The following is a 20,721-nucleotide window of genomic DNA, read 5'->3' on the forward strand; positions in this document are numbered from 1 at the left end:
TATGGTAAAACTCACTTGAAACAACGCACAGCATGTTTTTAGCTGTACTTTCACAGTCCACATATATCTTTATTTCAACTTGTAAAGAGCCTGACAAGTATCTGAATGCAGTTTTTATATCGTAGACAAATTATTAATCTACTTATAATAACTACTCCCCTATTAAATTTAATGAATATGTCGAACAAAAATCGTTAAGACAAAATCTTCTTCTATTTTCTGTGCTTTTAATATTGGTCAATATATTTTTTTTCCATAGGTAGATTTGTAATTGTAGATATTTAGTTTATTATTTTAATTTCGATTATGATCGAAGGGTAAAAACAGTATAGTATGATTTTACGTTAGTTTCGATAATCAAGCAACTAACTTTAGAATATGTTGTATATTTTATATGTTGGTACAAATGTAACAAACGTCTGATACAGTTGATCAATATTCAGCAAGCGTCAGAATCAGATAAATATAAAATGAAGTCTGTGCGACTAGCTTTTATTGTGGATAATCGTAGAGCGCTTCGCTGCTTTACTTTCAATTGGATGTTAATATAAAGAACTTACGTTTTATGAATCTTTTTTTTTTTAATTGAGCCTAATTTATATTAGAATTGACTTAAACTTCAACAACAAACAAAATCTGAAATTTTTGTAAAAAAGGAGTAAAACAATCGATTACATTAAAAATAGCTACTTTGTAATAGTTGTTAGAGCAATTTAAATGGGGCTAAATGTGTGCATGACGTCACAAGTAGATCATACAACTTGATAAATAAAATTACAATGCTTATCGGTTACGAGATATTCGATCAAAAGCTGCTTTTTCTGCTCTGATCGAATATGTAAAAAAGTTAGTAAAAATAGGGAACGACACAAGCTCGCAATCGAGACACGTTAAATAAAAGTGCTAATGATGTTTTGCATAAATATAGCTGAAGTATTTTATCTCATAATGTGATAGTGGTTTGAAAAAATTTTCATATTTTCTTTATTTAGTGTGGTCTGACACGTGAACTATCGTTTTTAATTTCAGAGTTAAAGTACTTCCTAAAAACTGGTTCATTTTACACTTTTCGGCTTGAAATGTAAGACGTGGAAAAAGTCGTTATGTGAATCAGTTATTCATGTAATTACTAAAACGTACCCTGAACCGAACACGAATAGCGTGTTCTTTTCTTATTAGAAATAAAACTATCCTTTTTTTGGTGAGGCTGTAGAACTTGACGGGCGAATGCAGAAGTTCGAAGACAATGTAGACGAACTACAAAAAGTTCCTGTTCCTCAGAATAAAATACAATTTTTTTCGTATCCAAGAAGGAATGAAAAGAAAAAAATTGCAGTATTTTTATTTTAATACATCTTTTTATGAAATGACGCATTTCACTGGTAAATACTTAGCTGTATGGTGTTATACCGAGAAAGTAATAAAAAACATGATCAGGGGCAGCAATGGATCTTTGAACATTTATCTTTGATGGAATTTTCTTGTCAGGTTACCGTCGATTTGAAAGTGCAACCATTAGAAATCCATGGCTGTCTTTGATCGTGTTTTGTATTGCTCTCTCGGTATACAAGTTTAGTGTCCTACAAGTACTTTTTTGTCTTACCATACAGGTGTATGTTTTTTTTTAAGATTTAAATAGAATCAGTACTAGTGTAAACCTTCTATTGTAAATATTTGAATGTTTAAGCACGAAATTGCATCTATCAAAAATTCATGGTTGTCTTTGATAGTGTTTTTTTACTACTCTTACATTTACACAACACACACTATCCAAACGCTGTGACAAACATTTTAAAAAACTTGTGCTTTAATTACTTTGTCTCTTTTTTAGGGGAGAGATGCGATCATTCGCAAAACAACCCCATGTTCTTTTTAGGGGAGAACACGATATCCGTAAAAAACCCCATGTGATGGTCAGGTCAGACTCGCTGCCGCTAGGGCAACGGGCCAGAATTGGCAACGTGTTCTCGCTTCCCTTTACCCTTTAAATCATAAGAGACATAATTCCCACGTGAAATGTAGTACGTCCAGCCATCTACTGGGCAACAGTAAAAACAAATAATGGTAACAGAGTTCTTTTTTTTTAACATAAAAACCCGATAGATGAAAAAATTAAATAAAACTCATTTTATAAGTATATAACGCTTTGGTTAAATGCAACGTTACTATTGAATAACTTTGTAATTAAAATTTCCTTTAACATTATCGTGGATGTTAAATATAATTCACTCATCCATCCCCTTCAAGAAATATATGATTCATATCAAAATTTCGTTGAATAATTCCTACTTGAAATTTGGAACGTGGCAACTTACAAATTAAACCACATTATGCTAGGAAACTTATTTTGAAATATCAATTGTTTTCAGACATTACATAACGAGCGTTTTAGAAATTTTAATAACATACTAGATTATGGTTCAATAACTCTGGAAAACTGATGAGGGTCATCATAAAAAAAATGATCGAAGATTATTTCGACACAGCTTTCCTCGCCCCTGAAGTACAATAAAACCTCCGCCTCACTGTGCTAATGATGTTTTGCATTATTCGGATGACGGTTTACTTTCTTTAAAACATTTGGTTTATTACAAATTATCATAAATAGTCAGGTCAGGTCAGGTCATGTCAGGTCAGGTCAGGTCAAGTCAAGTCAGGTCAGAATTTAAGGATTTTTGAGGAATTTGAGGATTTGAGGAAGTGAGAATTTCAGTAATTGAGGATTTTGAGGATTTTTTAAATTTGGTGATTTAAGGATTTTGTGGAATTGGTGTCTTGAGAATTTTGGGAATTTTGAGGATTTGAAGATTTGGTGATTTGACGATTTGTGGATTTTAAGCATTTGGTGTCTTAAAGATTTGAGGATTTTCATGATATTTGGTATTTTGAAGATTCAGAAAATTTGAAAATTGTTTGAATTTGGTTACTATAACTTTTGAAGATTCTGAGGATTTGGGACTCTTGAGGTTTTGTTGAATTTCGTGCTTTGAAGATTTTGACGATTTGATGTCTTCAGGATTTTGATGATTCAAGTATTTGGTATTTGAGGATTCTGAGAATTTGAGGATCTTGACGATTTTTTAAATTTGTTGATTTGAAGCTTTTGAAGATTTGATGTTTTGTGGATTTTATGGATTTGGTGATTTGAGGATTTTGAAGATTGTACTTGAGGACTTTCTTGAATTTGGTAATTTTTTGGGTTTTAACGATTGGATGAATTTGAGGGTTTAATATCTTGAGTATTTTGAGGATCTGAATATTTTTAGGATTTTTTTAATTTGGTGATTTGGGGATTTTGAAGATTTAATGTCTTGAAGATTTGGAGAATTTGAGAAGTTTGAGTATTTGAGGATTTTTAGCACTTGAGGATTTTGATGATTTGAGAATTTGATAATGTGAGGATTTTGGCGGTTTGAGCATCTGAATATTTCGAAGCTTTTTTTTTTTTTAATTATACAATTGGACTTCGCGATTTTTTTTTTAACAGAACCCCTATAAGTTAAAATAAAGATATGCTGCGCGTATATTTCAAATGAGTTTTTCCTTTACAAAATTTGGATAGATGCAGTATCATGTTAATAATAACAGTATTGTATTTCCAAATTTTCGGGAAAATGGAGTGAGCAGTTCTTGATTTAATTAATAAAGTAAATCGACTCATTCATTAATTTCTTTGAGTTATCCTGCACATTATTTTGCTCGGCAAAGTTTTGAGATGACTTGATGATTTTTAATTAAAAATTTACCATGCTTACGATAACTTTAAAACGCCTGCAAGATTTCAAAGCATTTAGTTTTCCAGAGTCAAATTTAAATCTGGATGTTGGCGAAAAAACTCAACACGGATTCAAAATTCAACGCGTGTAGGACTATCTTATTTTATACAATTTAAAACCCATTTACTATGTACAATTTTGAGGTGACGTCATCACACTGTTAATGGAGACGATTAGACAATATTTGGTTAGCCTTGTACCATCTACATGATATTCATATACACATATAAAATCTGACAACAGACAGACAGACAGACAAGGGAGACAGGATTACTTAGCTTACGCTTGGAATGCAAAATGGTAGGGCTCTCCGAACTGCGGTGGATTTTTAATCCTCGACCGAATTGCGGTAAGCAATTTTCTAAATCATTTAAACGATGGTCAAATTAATTTAATATCCACAATTCTGAATCACCAACTGAATAAAAATTTAGTTAATAACATGGACATACTATTTATATCAATTTTCAAATAACTTCACTTTCTCTACTTTTTGTTCTTTTTAAATATTTATTGAAAAGCGACCCGTAGATCACATACTTACATAGATTTGTATAATCACTAGTTAATACTTATTAGTTAGTAAATTGTTATTGATCTATGCTGCTCCGAATGATATAATTTCTGAAATTGTTAATTAAAATCACCGTAAACTATAACTAAATATTATCTTATTATCTACAATTATGACATGAGATTAGCAAATTTGTAGCTGACCCATTTCACAAAATTGTACCTTGAAATTTCATTATTTTTTAATTGAAAGATTATACAGGTACAACTAACACAGTTGTGCCCTGCCCCCTAAGCATGAACGGAAATGTACCGCAATTCGGTCAACTATATCTGACTACCTGTAACTTGAGCAAAATTTTTACTGCAATTCGGTCAAAATTATCAATTTCTTTGACTCAATCGTGCCCCAATATTCTCCCTCAAGTCTCCACTGCCAATATTACTCTCCTTGGTTTACTAGTGACGTCATTCATTCTATTCGATTAAAAAATTGTGTTTTTAAAAAATACAAAAAGAGTGGATCCTCACAATCTTATGACTCATTTAAACGTCTTCGCTCTAAATCTAAAGCACTTCTTAATTTTGCTTAGAAAAATTACTTATCCGACTTAGAACAATCCATTTCTGTTGATTCCAAAAAATTCTGCAGCTTTATTTAAAGCAAAAAAGGAACAACTAAGTAGAATTCTAGGCCTTACGATCTATAAAGGTAATGAGTTATCTGATCCATCTGAAATTGTTGCAGACTTCTTCGATTGCTTATAAACCTAGAAAGTACTCTCAGCTCATTTTTGACACCAATTCTAATATTTCTATTCCACCGTGCCAAATTACTGTTGAAAATGCTTGCCAAGGTAAGGCTGATATTGCCAAATAACATACTTTCGAAAAAATGGGTGCGTGGGCGGGGCTAATACTTGGCAAGATAAGGACTGATTTGGCCAAATGATATACCCTCTACCCTTCATTTTCTTAGAGGGTATGTGATTTGGCAAAATCAGTCTTATCTTACTAAGTTAACCCCGTCCACTCGCCGTTCATTTTCTTGGCGAGTATATCATTTGCCAATATCAGTCTTATCGTAGCAGGTACTAGCCCCGCCCACCCACCCTCTCTTTTCTTAGGAATCTCACTTGCCAAAATTAGTCTTTCTTAGCAGGTACTAGCCCCGCCCACCCACCCTTTCTTTTCTTAGGGATCTCACTTGCCAAAATCAGTCTTTCTTAGCAGGTACTAGCCCCGCCCACCCACCCTCTCTTTTCTTGGAAGGGATGTCATTTGCCAAAATCAGTCTTTATCTTAGCAAGTACTAGCCCCGCCCACCCACCCTCTCTTTTTTTTGGAATGTATGTCATTTGCCAAAATCAGTCTTATTTTTGCAGGTACTAGCCCCGCCCAGCCACCCTTTCGTTTCTTAGAACAAAGCCAAAATCAGTTTTATCCCCGCCATATCTTTACGTAGAAGATATTTCATTTGCCAAAATCAGTCTTATCTTAGCAAGTATTACCCCCGCTATTTGAGCAAAATTTGCACCCCAGTTCGTATACCATCAAAATGACGATTATTATTTAGGTTTACAGCACATAACTAAAATTCACTCACTCATGTCATACTGAAAGTCAGTATCATACCTACCGTTGAAATGGTTGCATTTATTAATTATACCCAGAACGTTATTTTTGTATCTCTAAAATTGTGTTGGCCATGAAGTTATAAATCACATTATTACTGTGTAAAAAAAAAAACTAAATGGAAGACAGAAGTATTCTTTAAATTTCAGTGTGCCGTCAAACATTTAAAACTCGGATTTCATTGGAATAAAAAACACGATTAAAGGCAGCCATGAAATTCTGAAGATTTGTCTTTGATCCAATTTTTATCTTATCAGGTTACGGTCACTCTGAAAGTCTGAGCTTAAAATGTCACATTAGACAATTTTTTAGCGTTTTACATCTACACGATATTTCGAAAACACATACAAAATATGACAATTCGTCCAGTAGTTTCGGAGATTGAGTCCAATAAAAATCGAGACACAGGCGATAGACAAATGGAAATGAATGACGTAATTTTTCGTACTCTAGGGGTCACAAAACATCAAAGAACTTCCTTCCTTAGGTTACGTTTGGGAAGAAAATGGATAGAGGTTATGGTAAAACTTTATTTTAGGAGTTTGGAGGTTCTTCTATTTTTACTTCCGTCGACCGACTCTCTACTTTTACGTTTTCTCGACCTTTCATGACGAAGTTACGAAGAAATAAGTCTCCCGCGTCTGTCTGTCTATCTGTCCGTCTGTCTGCCGTCCCGGATTTATATTAGACAGATAATCTCCGAAAGTACTGGGTCGATTGTTTTCAAATTTTGTATTTATGTTAGGAATACATGTAGATGGTAAAACGCTAATCAAAATTTGTCTAATCATCCGCACCAATAATGTGATGACCTCATTTCAAAATTGCACATAGTAAATGGGTTTTAAATTGCAAAACCAAATGCTTTAAAATCTTGCAGATGTTTTAAAGTTATGATAAGCAGGATAAATTTTTAATCAAAATATATTTGCTTATCCTCTCCAACAGATTGATGACGTCAGCTCAAAATTTTGCCGAATAATAAATCTCTAAAATGTCCAAAATATGATTGACAATTTATACTTGTGATTTATCATTCCATTCATAATTTTTGGATTTGCATATACAGGGTGCCTCACAAAAATTAACGAATGCGTGAATTTATTTTATTGATTAAATCAAAAATTGCAAAACTGAATACTTTGAAATCTTGCAGACGTTTTGAAGTTATTGTAAACATGGTAATTTTTTAAGTAAAATGTATCCGTTTATCAATCCCAATGACGTTGACGTCATTTCAAAATTTTGCCGAATAAATCCTATCTAAAATGTAGAAAATATGATCAGTCTATACTTGTAATTTATCATTGAATTCATATTTTTTAGATCAGCTTATACAAGGTGACTCAAAAAAATTAATGAATCCGTCAATTTATTATTAATCAAATTAAGAACGGGCCATCCTATTTTCTCAAAAATGTGAGAATACGCTCGTCTTTATAACAATAAAATAATGATAAGGTAAGAATTATAATAATAACATTCAGAATATTTTGTTCAATTGGGGCTTATGAGATAAACTCATTCAAATCAAACAAATGTCTACGTGACATTCTTCCGATGTATAAACATCAACATTTTAAACACTACGCATATTGCTCAGATAGCACTATATGCTTGTGATGCTGGACCATCAGGCCCTCGAAGTTAATGGACCCCTTGTGGTCTAAATGTAACGGAAAATAAAATTTATGTTTCTAATTTGGTTATTACAAAAATACGATTTCGTCTTCGACTGACCGTTTGTTGACACATATGATCTCGAGATTGTGCAAAATACAAAATTGGCCATTTCCGGGCGTTTCACTAATTTATGACTTGCAGCCAGGCAGCCACTTGCACAAAGAGCTGCCCGCCTGAGTTTTGTTTGCACTATCGTTTCTCATTCTTAGCTTGCTTTGTCTATTGTTCTATAAAGTATGCCGCACACTTTTGAAACTATTGTCTTTGCATTAATATTTTTTCGATTTGTTTATACAGGGTGATGCAAAAAAATAATAATGACTCAATTTATTTTATTTATTAAATCAAAAACTGCAAAACCGAATGTCTTGAAATCTTGCAGACGTTTTGAAGTTATTGCAGGCGTGAGAAATTTTTAATCAAAATATCTTTTTGTCCCCCCAAAAAAATTAATGACGTCATGTCATAATTTTGCCGAAAAAATACATTTTTTACATTTGCATGAATAAATTAATCTATTTTATTGATTAATTCAAGGACGGTTCACTCCATTTTCCCAAAATTTTGGTGTGTGGGGGAGATATAATATGTTATTATTAGTATTACTGCACCAACCCAAGTTGAAATACGTGATCTTTACATTTACTTTAGCATTGCATATTTACATACGTTTATTTCAACTTATGGGGGTTTTCAAAAAACATAAAAGCCGCAAAATCAAATTTTATATATATTTTTTAAATGTTGGATATGTTTCACTCTACTTCAGAAGCGAGGGAAGCTCTGTCGACACAACTTTCGACCAATTTTTTTCAACGAAATATTTGCACAAGAAATTATTGTGACTTGTGATAGATAACGAGATGGTTTGGTTCGTGAATATGTTTAATTTTTCGAAAAACTCCAGACACCTAAAATATAAAGTACAAATAGCTAAAATCACACCCATTTAGTCGGTATAGAAAGAAGTAGAACCCACTGATAGAAAATACGTTTGTTTAGATAAGACTAATGCATGCCCCACAAGGGATATTAAAACAACCGGAAGTCAATTATTTTGTAAATAAAAACGATTTCTGACCAAAATTCTCAATTTTTTAAATAAACTTTCAACAACATAATACACTGTTGAAAGCTGGAAATATGTTTTATTTCAAGACAAACTAATAAAATACTTGCAAAAATAATTTAGAACAGTTTTACAATGGTGAATGATATACCCATTCGCATTATTCTACTTTTAATAGTTTATATAAAATACGATGGTGGCGCCACTGTTTCTTTTAAGGACGACAAATTAAAAATGTTACAAACAGGCGAACATTCTATTTAACAAATGAAAGTTGTTGTCAGTTCCAGTGAAACAGTTTGTTTCTCTGTTCTCACCTTTGTTACCTATATAAATAACTCAATAGTGTTTACTGTATTATTGGATATGTCAAATAAGCTGATATTTCGTCTAGGTAATACTTACGTTGGTTTAGACAACTTCTCCAAATTGTGATGCCTATCGATCAAAGTGTGCAGAATCTTCTGTACCAGTAACCTCATATCCGGATCTGGTGCTAACGACATCCTCAACAAAGGTTCCAGGAACGAAACCGGGAATGTAGCATTTAAATGTATCGTTTGGTACTTAGTACCGACTGTTAACAAACTCTTCAACAAAATACTTTGTAACAAATTATCCGCTGGCGTATGATTATCCACCAAAGGAAATGGAATCTTGTTCATAATAAACATCATAATTTCAATTTTCTGGTAATCAGGCAAATGATTGGCAAATTCGCCCAAAGCATTTATTAACGCCTCTTGATACTGCTTTTCTTCCGTCATACTCGTGCCATGTTTAACCGAATCTCTCAAATGACTCAATAACGAATTGATGATTTCTAAAACAGTTGGTCCCACGTTTTCTCCGGCAGCTATGGCAATAATTTTCGACAAAACTCCGGCAATACTGGTACGTATGATTGGACTAGATTTGACGTTTTCGTCCAAATGAGCCATCAACGTCTCCACTACGGTGTACGAATACTGAGCTTGTATAGAGAACATGATTATTCTGAACGTGTGAATCGCAAATTCGTTCGAGTTCGGATTGCTGTCTGGCGCCCAAAGCTTATGCAAGTCGAAATGTTTTAAAACTGGTTTGAGTACGGCTCTGATGTGACCGAAGGAAGCCCGTCCTACTAGCTCTCTCATACAGGTTTCGGCCAACATTGGAGGATCGGTTTGATCCTCGGGAATTGACTCTGTTGTGTCGTTGAGGAAACGTGCGTTCTGCATGTTAAACAATAAGCTGGGTACGATTTTGTCCATATGGACCGGTTCCCAAATGTTTTCGACCAACTCGTCTGATACAGTTTTGCGAATTACTGCTTGCAGACCTTTAATGCCTGCTATTCGAATTTGGTCGCCTTCGCTGCTGTGACACATGGCTGAGAATTTGCTTACGAAGAAATCGTATCGGCGGTGATAAGAAGGAGTATCTTCTTCGATATTCGCAAATTTGACAAACTGAAACAAATAAAATTAAATTTAAAAATAAATTCAATCAACTTATCAAATATTTATAAGAAGAAAATTTCTTGTTTTCTAGTACAATTCGTAAGATAAATACTGCAGAAAAAATGTCGTCCTCGCCTTTGGAAGCGCGATGAATGTAAAAGTTTAGATTTTTTTCCAAAATCTACACACTGAAGACATGAGTAGAAGAATAAACTAAACGTACAGAAGTATATTATGTTATACATTTTAAAAAGGAGTTTATTTACAAAACATTTGAGGTGATGTCATCAAAATTTTGGTGGGGATGGATACACAAATTTTGGCTAGTGATATATCAAGCTGATGGTAACCTCTAAATATGTGTTAAATTTCAAGTAGATTGTAAATTCTCTTATACAAATTTTGATTTTTTTTCCCAACACACCCATTATATTTTGTAGTCAGTTTTTTATTGTCTAAGATTTTTTTTGTATCGTTTTAATTTTTTCCCCAAAAATCTACATGTCTCAGGGAAAAAATAAGGGCAGATTAATAAATCACAAGAAGTATACTGTTACATAAAATCTAAATAGAATATATCTAGCAAAATTTTGCGGTGACGTCATCAAATTATTGGTGAAAATGAAGAAAAAATGTTTGGTTAGGATGTGACTATTTACGTGATATCGTTAAAGTACATCCAAAATTCCAAATGTAAGTCCGCCCACCCGCCCTATCTCAATTGTGATGATTTCTTTTATTCTAAGAAACTTAAAACATGTTTAAAATGGTAAATTTTTGTAAGGAAATATGGATTTTCCAATTAGGCTCCGCCCCTAGGTCTGTCAACAAATGAAAACTTCATTACTTGCTAAGATAAGATTGCATTACGCAAATGACACCCTCTAATAAAATAGAGAGTCGGTGGGCGGGCTTAGTACTTGCTAAGATAAGACTGATTTGGGCGAATGACATACCTTCCAAGGACATAGAGCTCTTAGTATTTGACCAGATAAGACTGACTTTGACAAATAACATATCTTCCAAGAAAATAGAGGGCGGGTGGGCGGGCTTAGTACTTGACTAGGTAAGACTGATTTTGGCAAATAACATATCTTCCAAGAAAATAGAGGGTGGGTGGGCGGGCTTAGTACTTGGTAAGATAAGACTGATTTTGGCAAATAGCATACCCTCTAAGAAAATAGAGGGCGGGTGGGCGGGCTTAGTATTTGATAAGATAATAGTGATTAGGGCAAGTGGCATGCCCTCTGAGAAAATAGAGGGGGGTGGGCGGTCTTAGTATTTGATAAGATAGGACTGATTTTGGCAAATAGTAAACCCTCTAAGAAAATAGAGGGTGGGTGGGCGGTCTTAGTATTTGGCAAGATAACACTGATTTTGGCAAATAACATAACATGAGTGTAAGAGAATTGTTTCCATTCAGATCGGATAAAATCAATCACTGAAAAGGAGAGAAGGTGGGTGGGGGGGGCTAATTACGTTCTTCTGTCGAGTGGAAGTGGAAACTAATAATAGAATCAAAGATGTGAAAGAGTTAAAAAAAATCAAAAATTAATAATTATTTTTCTTATCCACGTATAAAATTTCATAGAGAGCTATTTTGACGAAACTGTAAAAATTGCTATATTTCAATTAGCAATTTGGAAAAACGATAGGAATTTCAGAAGAAACGAAGCCGAAAATGATTTCTGGATATCGAAATATTCAAAAAAATGTCTTCAACTAATTTTCATATATGTATAATAGTTGAAAAATTGTCGAAAACGTCAAAAGTGCCAAAATCAGTCTTATCTTATCAAATACTAAGCCCGCCCGTCCACCCTCTATTTTCTTAGAAGGTATGTCATTTGGCTAAATCAATCCTATCGTAGCAAGTACTAGGCCCGCCCACCCGCCCTCTATTTTCTTGGAAGGTATGTCATTTGCCAAAATCAGTCTTATCTTAGCAAGTACTAACCCCGCCCAGCCCCCTCTTCTCTCTCTAACGACTAGTTTTATTTCATTAAGATTGAATAAAATCAGTCACTAAAAAAGAGACAGGGTGGGTGGGCGGGGCTAATTATGTTCTTCTGTCTAGTGGAAGTGGCAACCTTCTGTCTAGTGGAAGTGGAAACTAATAATAGAATCTAAGATGTGAAAAAAGTAGAAAAAAGCGCTATATTTCAACTACCAATTTTGGAAAAACGGTAGGAATTTCCAAAGAAACGAAGCCGAAAATAATGTCTGGATCTCAAATTTACAAGAAAATGTTTTCAACTATTTTAAGGGTATAGTTGAAAAATGGTCGAAAATTTGAGAAGTGCAAAATCAATCTTATCTTATCAAATTTCAAGCTCCGCCCACCCAACCCCTATTTTTTTAGAGGGTATGTTTTTTGCCAAAGTCAATCTTATCTTAGCAAGTACTAGCCCCACCCACCCACCCATTCTCATTCCAATCACAAATTTTATTTCTGTTAAGTTTAAGCTCATTCATTTCATTCAGATCGCATAAAATCAATCACTGAAAAGGAGAGAAGGTGGGTGGGCGGGGCTAATTATGTTCTTCTGTCGAGTGAGAGGGACAACTAATAATACCGAAAATGACTTCTGGATATCGAAATCTATAAAAAAATGTCTTCAACTAATTTTTGGAAATGTTGAAAAATGGTCGAAAATGTCAAATGCCAAAAACAGTCTTATCTTATCAAATTTATCAATTGGACCTCGACGATTAACAAAAAATCATCACAATGGAGATAGGGCGGTTGGGCGGGGCTTATATTTTGCCTTTTTTTAATATGCGTAGTCGTCTTTTAAGAACAAGAAACTTTAAACATGTTTACAATGGTAAATTCTTCTAGACAAATATGGATCTTGCAATTAAGCCCCGCCTCTCGATCAGACAACGAATGAAAAATTCACCACAAATGAGCATCGAGATCGGGGCGAGTATGGGTGGGGCCTAATCTTTGGCTTTATTTTTGTCTTACTATACATAGTATTCTTTGATCAACACGATACTGAAAAACATGTGTTTAATTTCTTGTAGAGAAATAAGGATTTTGCCGTTAAGCTCCGCCTTCTTGGCTCACGACGAATAAAAAAAAATCATCACAATTGAGAAAGGGCGGGTGGGCGGGGTTACATTTTGCCTTTTTTTCATAATATGTGTAGTCATCTTTTCACAACAGGAAATTTAAAACATGTTTAAAATGGTAAATTTGTATAGGAAAATATTGATTTTGCAATTACGCTCCACCGATCGGTCTGACAACGAATGAAATATTCATCACGATTGAGATCGAGAAGGATGAGTGGGGCTTTTCTTTTTTAATTAATACATTTAGTTTTCTTTGTATAACACGATTACTTAAAGACATATTTCACATGGTAATTTCTCGTAGAAAAATAATGACTTTATAATTAAGCTGTTCCGCTCGACTTACGATGAATAAAAAAATCATCAGAATTGAGATAGGGCGGGTGGGCGGGGCTTATATTTTGCCTTTTTTTCTTACTATACGTAGCCATCTTTTCACAAGAAACTTAAAACATGGTTAAAATGGTACAGTTTTGCAAGGAAATATGGATTTTGCAATTATGGGACCTAATTGCTAAATCGCTATTTCCTTATATAAATTTTCCATTTTAAACATGTTTTAAGCCTCATGTTGTGAAAAGAAGTCTACAGATATTAAAATAAAAAGGTTAAATGTAAGCCCGCCCACCCGCCCTATCTCAATTGTGATGATTTTTTTATATTCGTCGTGAACCAAGCAGGCGGAGCTTAACGGCAAAATACTTATTCTTTACAAGAAATTAAAAACATGTTTTTGAGTAACGTGTAGTTTAAAGAATTCTATGTATATTACGAAAATAGGCAAAATATAATTATACTGTGTTCTTTTTGCGAAAATTTGGACGTTTAAGAAAAAACTCAAAGCGAATTCGTACACCACAACATTTAAATCATTTTAAAATAGAATTCATTGAAATGACGTCATCAAATTGTTGGTGAGGATGATTAACCAAATTTTGGTGAGCGTTTAACCATCTACATGATATTCCTAATATACATACAAAATTTGGCAACGGTCGGTCCAGCAGTTTCGGATTACTAAACGTCTCTAATAAAAATTGATACAGACGCCAGACAAACAGACAGATGGATGGAAACGGGAGATCACTTCCTAGGGGTCATGAAACGTCGAGAAAATATGAAAGTAGCAATTCGTCCGATGGACTCAATAACTATACTTCCCTAGCTTACACTTGGAAGGAAAAAAAAATCTAGAATCATTTTATTACAATACATGAGACCCATTAAAGTATATTTTTCAAATAAATATCTATTTAATAATTTTACAGTGTTTGTATAAAAAATAATGTATGATATTCATGTTAAAAATGATTTTATTTTATTCGTGTGGTTGGTTCCCAAAATTTCCACAGCCACAAAATAAAATCGCACTTCTAACACTTATATCATAAATAACTATTAACTATTACATATTTTTCTTCAATGAAATTGAGATGACGTCATCTAATTTTGAAAGGGATAAGAGTACAAATTTTGGTTAACGTTTTATAACCCAGTTTATAACAAAATACAGTTAAAATTTCATACCGAGGTCAATTCCATTTTCAGTAGACGTACAAACCGCACATAGATGGAAACAAAAAAACAGAAATTTTATATTCTGTACCCTCTGAAATCGGAACCTTGAATTTCGACATTCGTCAATTTCTCACTTATTTGAAAAAGTGAAAAGTGGAAGTCCGAAATTTAGAATAATTAATCCACAAACAGATATACACAACCAGCATTAATCACTCATTTATTTGAAAAGGTAGGAAACTGAAATTTGGAATGATAAATGATATAGGGTTTAAATAGAATTCTTTTGAATTTTTTCAGTGGTGTATTTTATACGAATTTGCCTGATAAAAAAATTTTAAATTGCAAGCTCTCAGTTTACTTATCCCACTATAATGATCTTTGAAAAAATAAAACTTCTTCAATCTACGCAAAAATTCTCTGAAATAAGTGTATACATAGACATTGGAATTTCCAGAAATAACACTTTTTTTTTTAGTATCGTGTTGTTCGGTACACTTCTTCTTAATATACATATGTTGGACATATATTAAGAAAAACAGGCACAATATAAACCCCGCCCACCCACCCCATCTCAAGCTTTTTTTTTAATTTTAGAAACTTAAAAGACACTTAAAATGGTAAATTTTTGTAGGTAAATATGGATTTTTTAATTAAGCCCCGCCTCTAGATCTGACAATGAATGAAAAATTCACCACAATTGAGAATCAAGATCAGGGCGGGTATGGGTGGGCCCTAATCTTTGGCTTTAGAAGAAACTTAAAACATGTCTAAAATAGTAAATAGTATTTTATATATAATTTACTAAAATAGTAAATTTTTATAATAACCAACTTAAATCCTCCACCTTTCGTCTACAATTTCTTTAAATACGACAAAAGTTGAACATCAAAGTTACTATCAACGGCAACTTGACAACGGAGTTTATAAATGACAATTTTCAGCTCTAAAAGCAACGTCAGTGGGAACTTCAACGTCAACAGCAAGTTTATAAATCCCACTTAAATCTTCCAACAACTTTCGAACGATGATTCACCCGGGCATATTGATTGAACTCTACGAACTCGTGTGCAACAAAATGCTGCATTAGTGATGAATGCACTTTTTAGTCGAATCTATAAATACACAAAACGTAACAAATTGGCATAATCAGAATTTTTTTTAGAAGCATGCACCCAATTTTCCCGAAAAGTGAAAGTATGGGTAGGTGTAAATATTAGAAAATTATAGTGTTGTTCCCATATTACTGTATCAAAATCTAACCAAAAATATAATCCTGGTAACGCAATATTAGAAAATACTAGTCCCTATATGTACTTTCGAAAGTATATCTAGGGTCTCTAGAAAATACCATTGTATCCGAAATAACAAAAAATGTTTAAGTCACTTTTATCAAAAAATTAGAAAAAATGATAAATTTTGTCACGTTTATTTAAAAAGGCTTATATAATATTTTATAAAAAATTACAACATAAACATTTCTAAACTTAATTCAATACACAAATTTATAGAAATTATGTTTGTCACATTTTTAAAAGTTTGTTCAGTCCATAAATCAAAATTGTGTAAAAACTCATTCTAACGTACATGTCAGTAAAATGAATGTTATTACATGATGATAACAGGTACAAACGAAAGTCTATCCAGTGATGTTAATATGTTCAAACAAGCACCTTGTTTACACAGAAAACATACAGACGAATTTATAGAGCTGTGATTTACACTTAGTCGTTTCAAAATTTAACTAAATATTTATAATTTCAGTCGTCTAATAATTTTTAAAAAAGTATTTCTGTATAAAAAATAGTAAATGTAGGGTTTTTAAACAGCCAAATTTCTGTGACCACTATTGAATGCTGATAATGAAAATAATGATGAAAATATTTTATGAAGTTCTTACAGAATGTTTTACTGGTTACAACAAAAGGCTCATAAATTTTCTAGGGCCTGCTATTGTTGACATGTTTTGTAATCAAGTCTACAGCACAAACACTGATGTATTTAGATACTGAACACAAACTTTATGAGTATTGCTTTTTCTTAATGAAACATAAAGGTTCAATATTACTCTTTGTAGTGTATTACAATGGTACTAAAATAAAAATTCCCAGTATACAATACATCCATAATAAGTTTTTTATATTCATGTTTGATCAATATAGTCAATATTCAATATTAGCCATAGTTATTTATTGCATGCCAACATCAAATCAATTTAATGTATAAGTAGATATAATCAGTGTAATGAAAAAATTATTCAAATCAGTATCCAAATAACATTAACTATGTAAACGCTTCAATGATCCTTACCGACTGTGTTGCCAAAATCTGCAATTCTGGTTCAGTTGATTCCAACAATTTCTGCACCATCTTGAGAAAGCTCTCAACAAAAAGATTTAAGGTGGGTGCATGGCAAGCCAACAGAAGCTGATCCATAGCTTCCATTGCGATAATAACGAATCCATACCGCCTTCTGTAAATATCTCTAGCCGCCCTCTGGTACATATACTCTCCGATCCTATCGAGTTTCTCTGGAGAACTGAGGGCATAAAATGTGAGCTTCTCCATGTTACTTTTAACGAGTCCATCCTGCGGGTAGACCGGGAATATATTGTCAACAAATCGCTTATACCTTGGCCTAAATGCGCTACAACACCCGCAGCAGCCTGAAAACAGACAGTCGATTAAGAAACTCATTTTCGTTGATAAGAAAGTGATAAGAAGCAGCTCGCTTACCATGACACATTTTAGTTTAGTTTATTTATCAGAAATTATTGAAAATATAAATAAGATTAGGGATTTGACAAGCTGACAACTGATTGATTGTTATCTGTCAGCCGCTGTCAAAATGTTGCAGGTCAGTGGTGGCGGCACCTGTTGGGTCGAAGGCGAACGAGGTGCGATTATTTTTGGTGTGAATAATTTAAAATACCGCTAAAGTTCTCGATTCAAAAAATTTGGTTTTTGGTACTTACAGCCAGCGTCCGTGCATTTTTGGGCGAAGGTGTCGAGGACTTCTCTGATCTCAGGAGCTTCGAAACAGCACTTTATGAAAGACATTTTCAAAAAAAAAAAATACTGGTTGTATTTCGTTTAATATTCACTGAAAGAACTGCGATAAGTCATCACGGCAAACAGAATTTGTGAACTTTGTGGCGTCGTAATAGCTAACATCAAAGGTAGATAATTAAAGGAGCTGAAGGTTATTGCTGTTTTATGACTGGCGGTTTTCTTTAATTAAATTATACAGTAATGAGTATTGAAACAGAACTTATGTATTTTCAAATGTTAACGATCGTGGTATCTACAGGCTCCTCTTCTATGGTTCTTAGACATTATGGCTGCGTTGTTTTGGTAACGATCGACTTGAGACATCGAGACGCCACAAGGACATGTTTACAGGTCCGGACTGCACAACCATCGACTGTTATCACGGTACTAAACCCTTTTCGCTTCTTTTTATCGTGCGCGCATGCCAAAGCAAGCTCGTGATCGCATGCCCAGAAAGAGTTTTACATGGAAATTACACGCTGGAGGAAACTGCGTGACTCTGAAAAACCGAAAAAGTTCGGGCTATGTTTCGGCTAATTGTGTTAGAGCGTGAGTAGAGTTTCCGGACTACAATGTAGGTTTTCAAAGCCTTTTTTTTAACGAAGTGACCTACTTTTTCTACCATTTGCCTTTGTTGCTTCTGTTTCAAAATTCTAAGGCCTTTGCACACCTATTTTGTGTGGAAACAGGGTTGACCTTTCGAAATCAAATGTGGGCGTTTTGGGTGTACTGATTTATTCACAGAGGACAACAGAATGGGCTTTTATTAATTATTTTTATATCATATTGATTTATCTCATCTCTACAGAACCCACGCTCCAATGTTCCTAAACTCACGCAGGTTGTAAATTTTTTAATTAAACAATTTTATTTCGTCTTTTTTGGTCTTCTGACAAATGCACGTGTTTATTTTCTAACTTAATTAATAGTAAATAACTATATACTTACTGCTCAATCATTATTTATTTATGAGACGGTAGTTATAAACAAAAACTAATAAGTTATTTGATACTAATTAAGTGTAAATTATACAATTCTTCTTTTAGGATGCATAATAGAAAACTTAAAAAGAAAAAAACTTTAATTTTTGTAAAATGTCATTTCGGTGGATGCGCCGGGTTCTTAGGATCGAAATATGAACAGGTATACATTATGAAGTTATAACAAGATTTTTTTGAAATCCCAAATATAAACGGTGTTTCAAAATGATTTTCATCTAGTTAGCTTTGAAATCGCTTCTAGTCCTATCTTTCCCTTAATGAAAATCTGCAGTTATAGGCGACTAGATGAAAATCATTTTGAAACACGGTGTATAAATATATAGTTGCATTATAATGTAACTTAAAGCAGAACTTGGTTTAAAATATTATAGTAACTACGGCAGTGGTATTTTTAGAAGGACTACGACAAAGTATACCCGAGAAAGACGGAAAGATGGTGGAGGAAATATGAAATACCACCGTGGAAGCATTGACTAAATATATATGTATTTAATCAATGGTGGAAGACATTAATGTTGACATTTCGAAGTTTTGTTTTTACACTGGTTAACAATTTTCAACTTTTTGTTTGTCCATAAAATGGTATATGAAAATTATGATAGAACACGTCCAAATAATATACCTAACCTACCCTCCAAGGACTAAGCAGACAACCTGATTAGTTCGATTGTTTTTTCAAGAAAAACACATTTTCAGTTATTTTGTAAGATTTTATGTTATTACATTTTAAAAAATATATTTATATGCTGGATTTTCTTTTATAAGATGTTCCAGAAGTTTATTTTTCTAAAATCCAGCAAAAATCGTTGTGTGCTTATGTAAGTGGTTTTAAGGTTTTTTCGTTATTGGAAGAAAACTCTTGCAGATTTGATAAAAATCAAAGTGGTACTTTACTCCTCTGCTAAGAAAAAAGTTAGTACCGTTGTGGCGGCACAATAACAGGTCGGTAAGCGGAGAAAGATAAGTTCCTCTGTAGTCTAGTGGTAAGGGCACCCGCCCGGCAAGCGATAAACGTGTAGTTCGATTCCCACCGGAGAAGCAACAGTTTTCTTCGCTTACCTTCACCGTCATGTTTCGTAACAAGATTCAGAAAAGGTGGGATTCAAATAATGGTGCTTTTAGCTTTTTTATTTAATAAACTGTTGGTTAAAACATAAGGCCATGGATGCAAAAGTATGTTTTCGACATCTGACATTTTAGTACAAAAAAGTGACTCTTCACGGACGTGATTGGGGACGTAAAACGACCAGATTTGTTGTGGTCACTTAAACAAATGCTTTTTTTTTTAGTTCACTAAGGGTTTTTGTATTATATAATTCTTTAAAAAATGTTTAAAAAAATAAGATTAATATTGTTATTGCTCTATTTAGAGACGATAAAAAATGTTTTATTAAGTGCTCTTGTATCACATTGTGTGAAAAATCGGCGAGCTATAATGCATAAGGCGACCAAATTTCTGAGAGGCTGAAGTGGGACGGAAAAACCCCATTCAAACAAAAAAATCTATTCTTGAAATGTAATATACTTCCAATAAAAATAATATTCAGGGTGTTTCATCTAAAACTCCGAGGGCTATATCTTTAGAACGGATAGAGAAGGTTAATTTAGAATACTGGAATTATGACGCATACCTATATGGTGTCGACGTTGTGATGTGTGTATCATTGTGATTAAATTACAATTACAATGATATAACAACATTTCGATATTTATTTTAATTTTAGTTCAGTTTCAAAATTTAAACCTTGTACCGTTTCGGTAGAAAGAGGGACGATAACGAAAAATTGGGACAAATCGGGTAGCTGTATTTTTCCAAAACTTAACTCTACATACTAATGAATTTTTCTTTTTTAAAGTTGAAAAATAATTTTACATATCCGTGTTTGACGGAACTACCTAACGGTTAGCTTATTTTTCAGAAAAATGGACTAATAACTTTTCACTTTTAAAAT

At 33.3% G+C, this 20,721-nt stretch overlaps 1 protein-coding gene and 1 long non-coding RNA gene across 3 annotated transcripts in view; one reads left to right on the forward strand and one right to left on the reverse strand.

The window, feature by feature from the left end:
* The window catches only part of LOC135136007 (protein EFR3 homolog cmp44E-like), a 37,363-nt gene extending 18,871 nt beyond the window's left edge, over positions 1-18,492 (reverse strand). Inside the window, exons 1-3 of one of the 2 annotated variants that reach the window (XM_064065119.1) lie at positions 17,693-18,492; positions 17,028-17,383; positions 9,082-10,127 (exon numbers count right to left, since the gene is read on the reverse strand). In XM_064065119.1, coding sequence (XP_063921189.1) covers positions 9,082-10,127; positions 17,028-17,383; positions 17,693-17,777 — 1,487 coding nt within the window. In that variant the 5' untranslated portion in view covers positions 17,778-18,492. Of the gene's footprint in view, positions 1-9,081; positions 10,128-17,027; positions 17,384-17,453; positions 17,572-17,692 lie in introns of those variants that run through there. The other variant, XM_064065120.1, reaches the window with a different exon arrangement.
* Positions 18,260-19,374, forward strand: LOC135136010 (uncharacterized). The gene is made up of 3 exons (XR_010281669.1): positions 18,260-18,317; positions 18,815-18,911; positions 19,165-19,374. It is a non-coding gene; the product is annotated as an uncharacterized LOC135136010 (long non-coding RNA).
* The last annotated feature ends 1,347 nt before the right edge of the window (positions 19,375-20,721 follow it).

Source organism: Zophobas morio, unplaced genomic scaffold (genome assembly GCF_036711695.1).
Source record: "Zophobas morio isolate AGI-343-1 ecotype UQ-CSIRO unplaced genomic scaffold, CSIRO_AGI_Zmor_V1 ptg000026l, whole genome shotgun sequence".
Taxonomy (NCBI): domain Eukaryota; kingdom Metazoa; phylum Arthropoda; class Insecta; order Coleoptera; family Tenebrionidae; genus Zophobas; species Zophobas morio.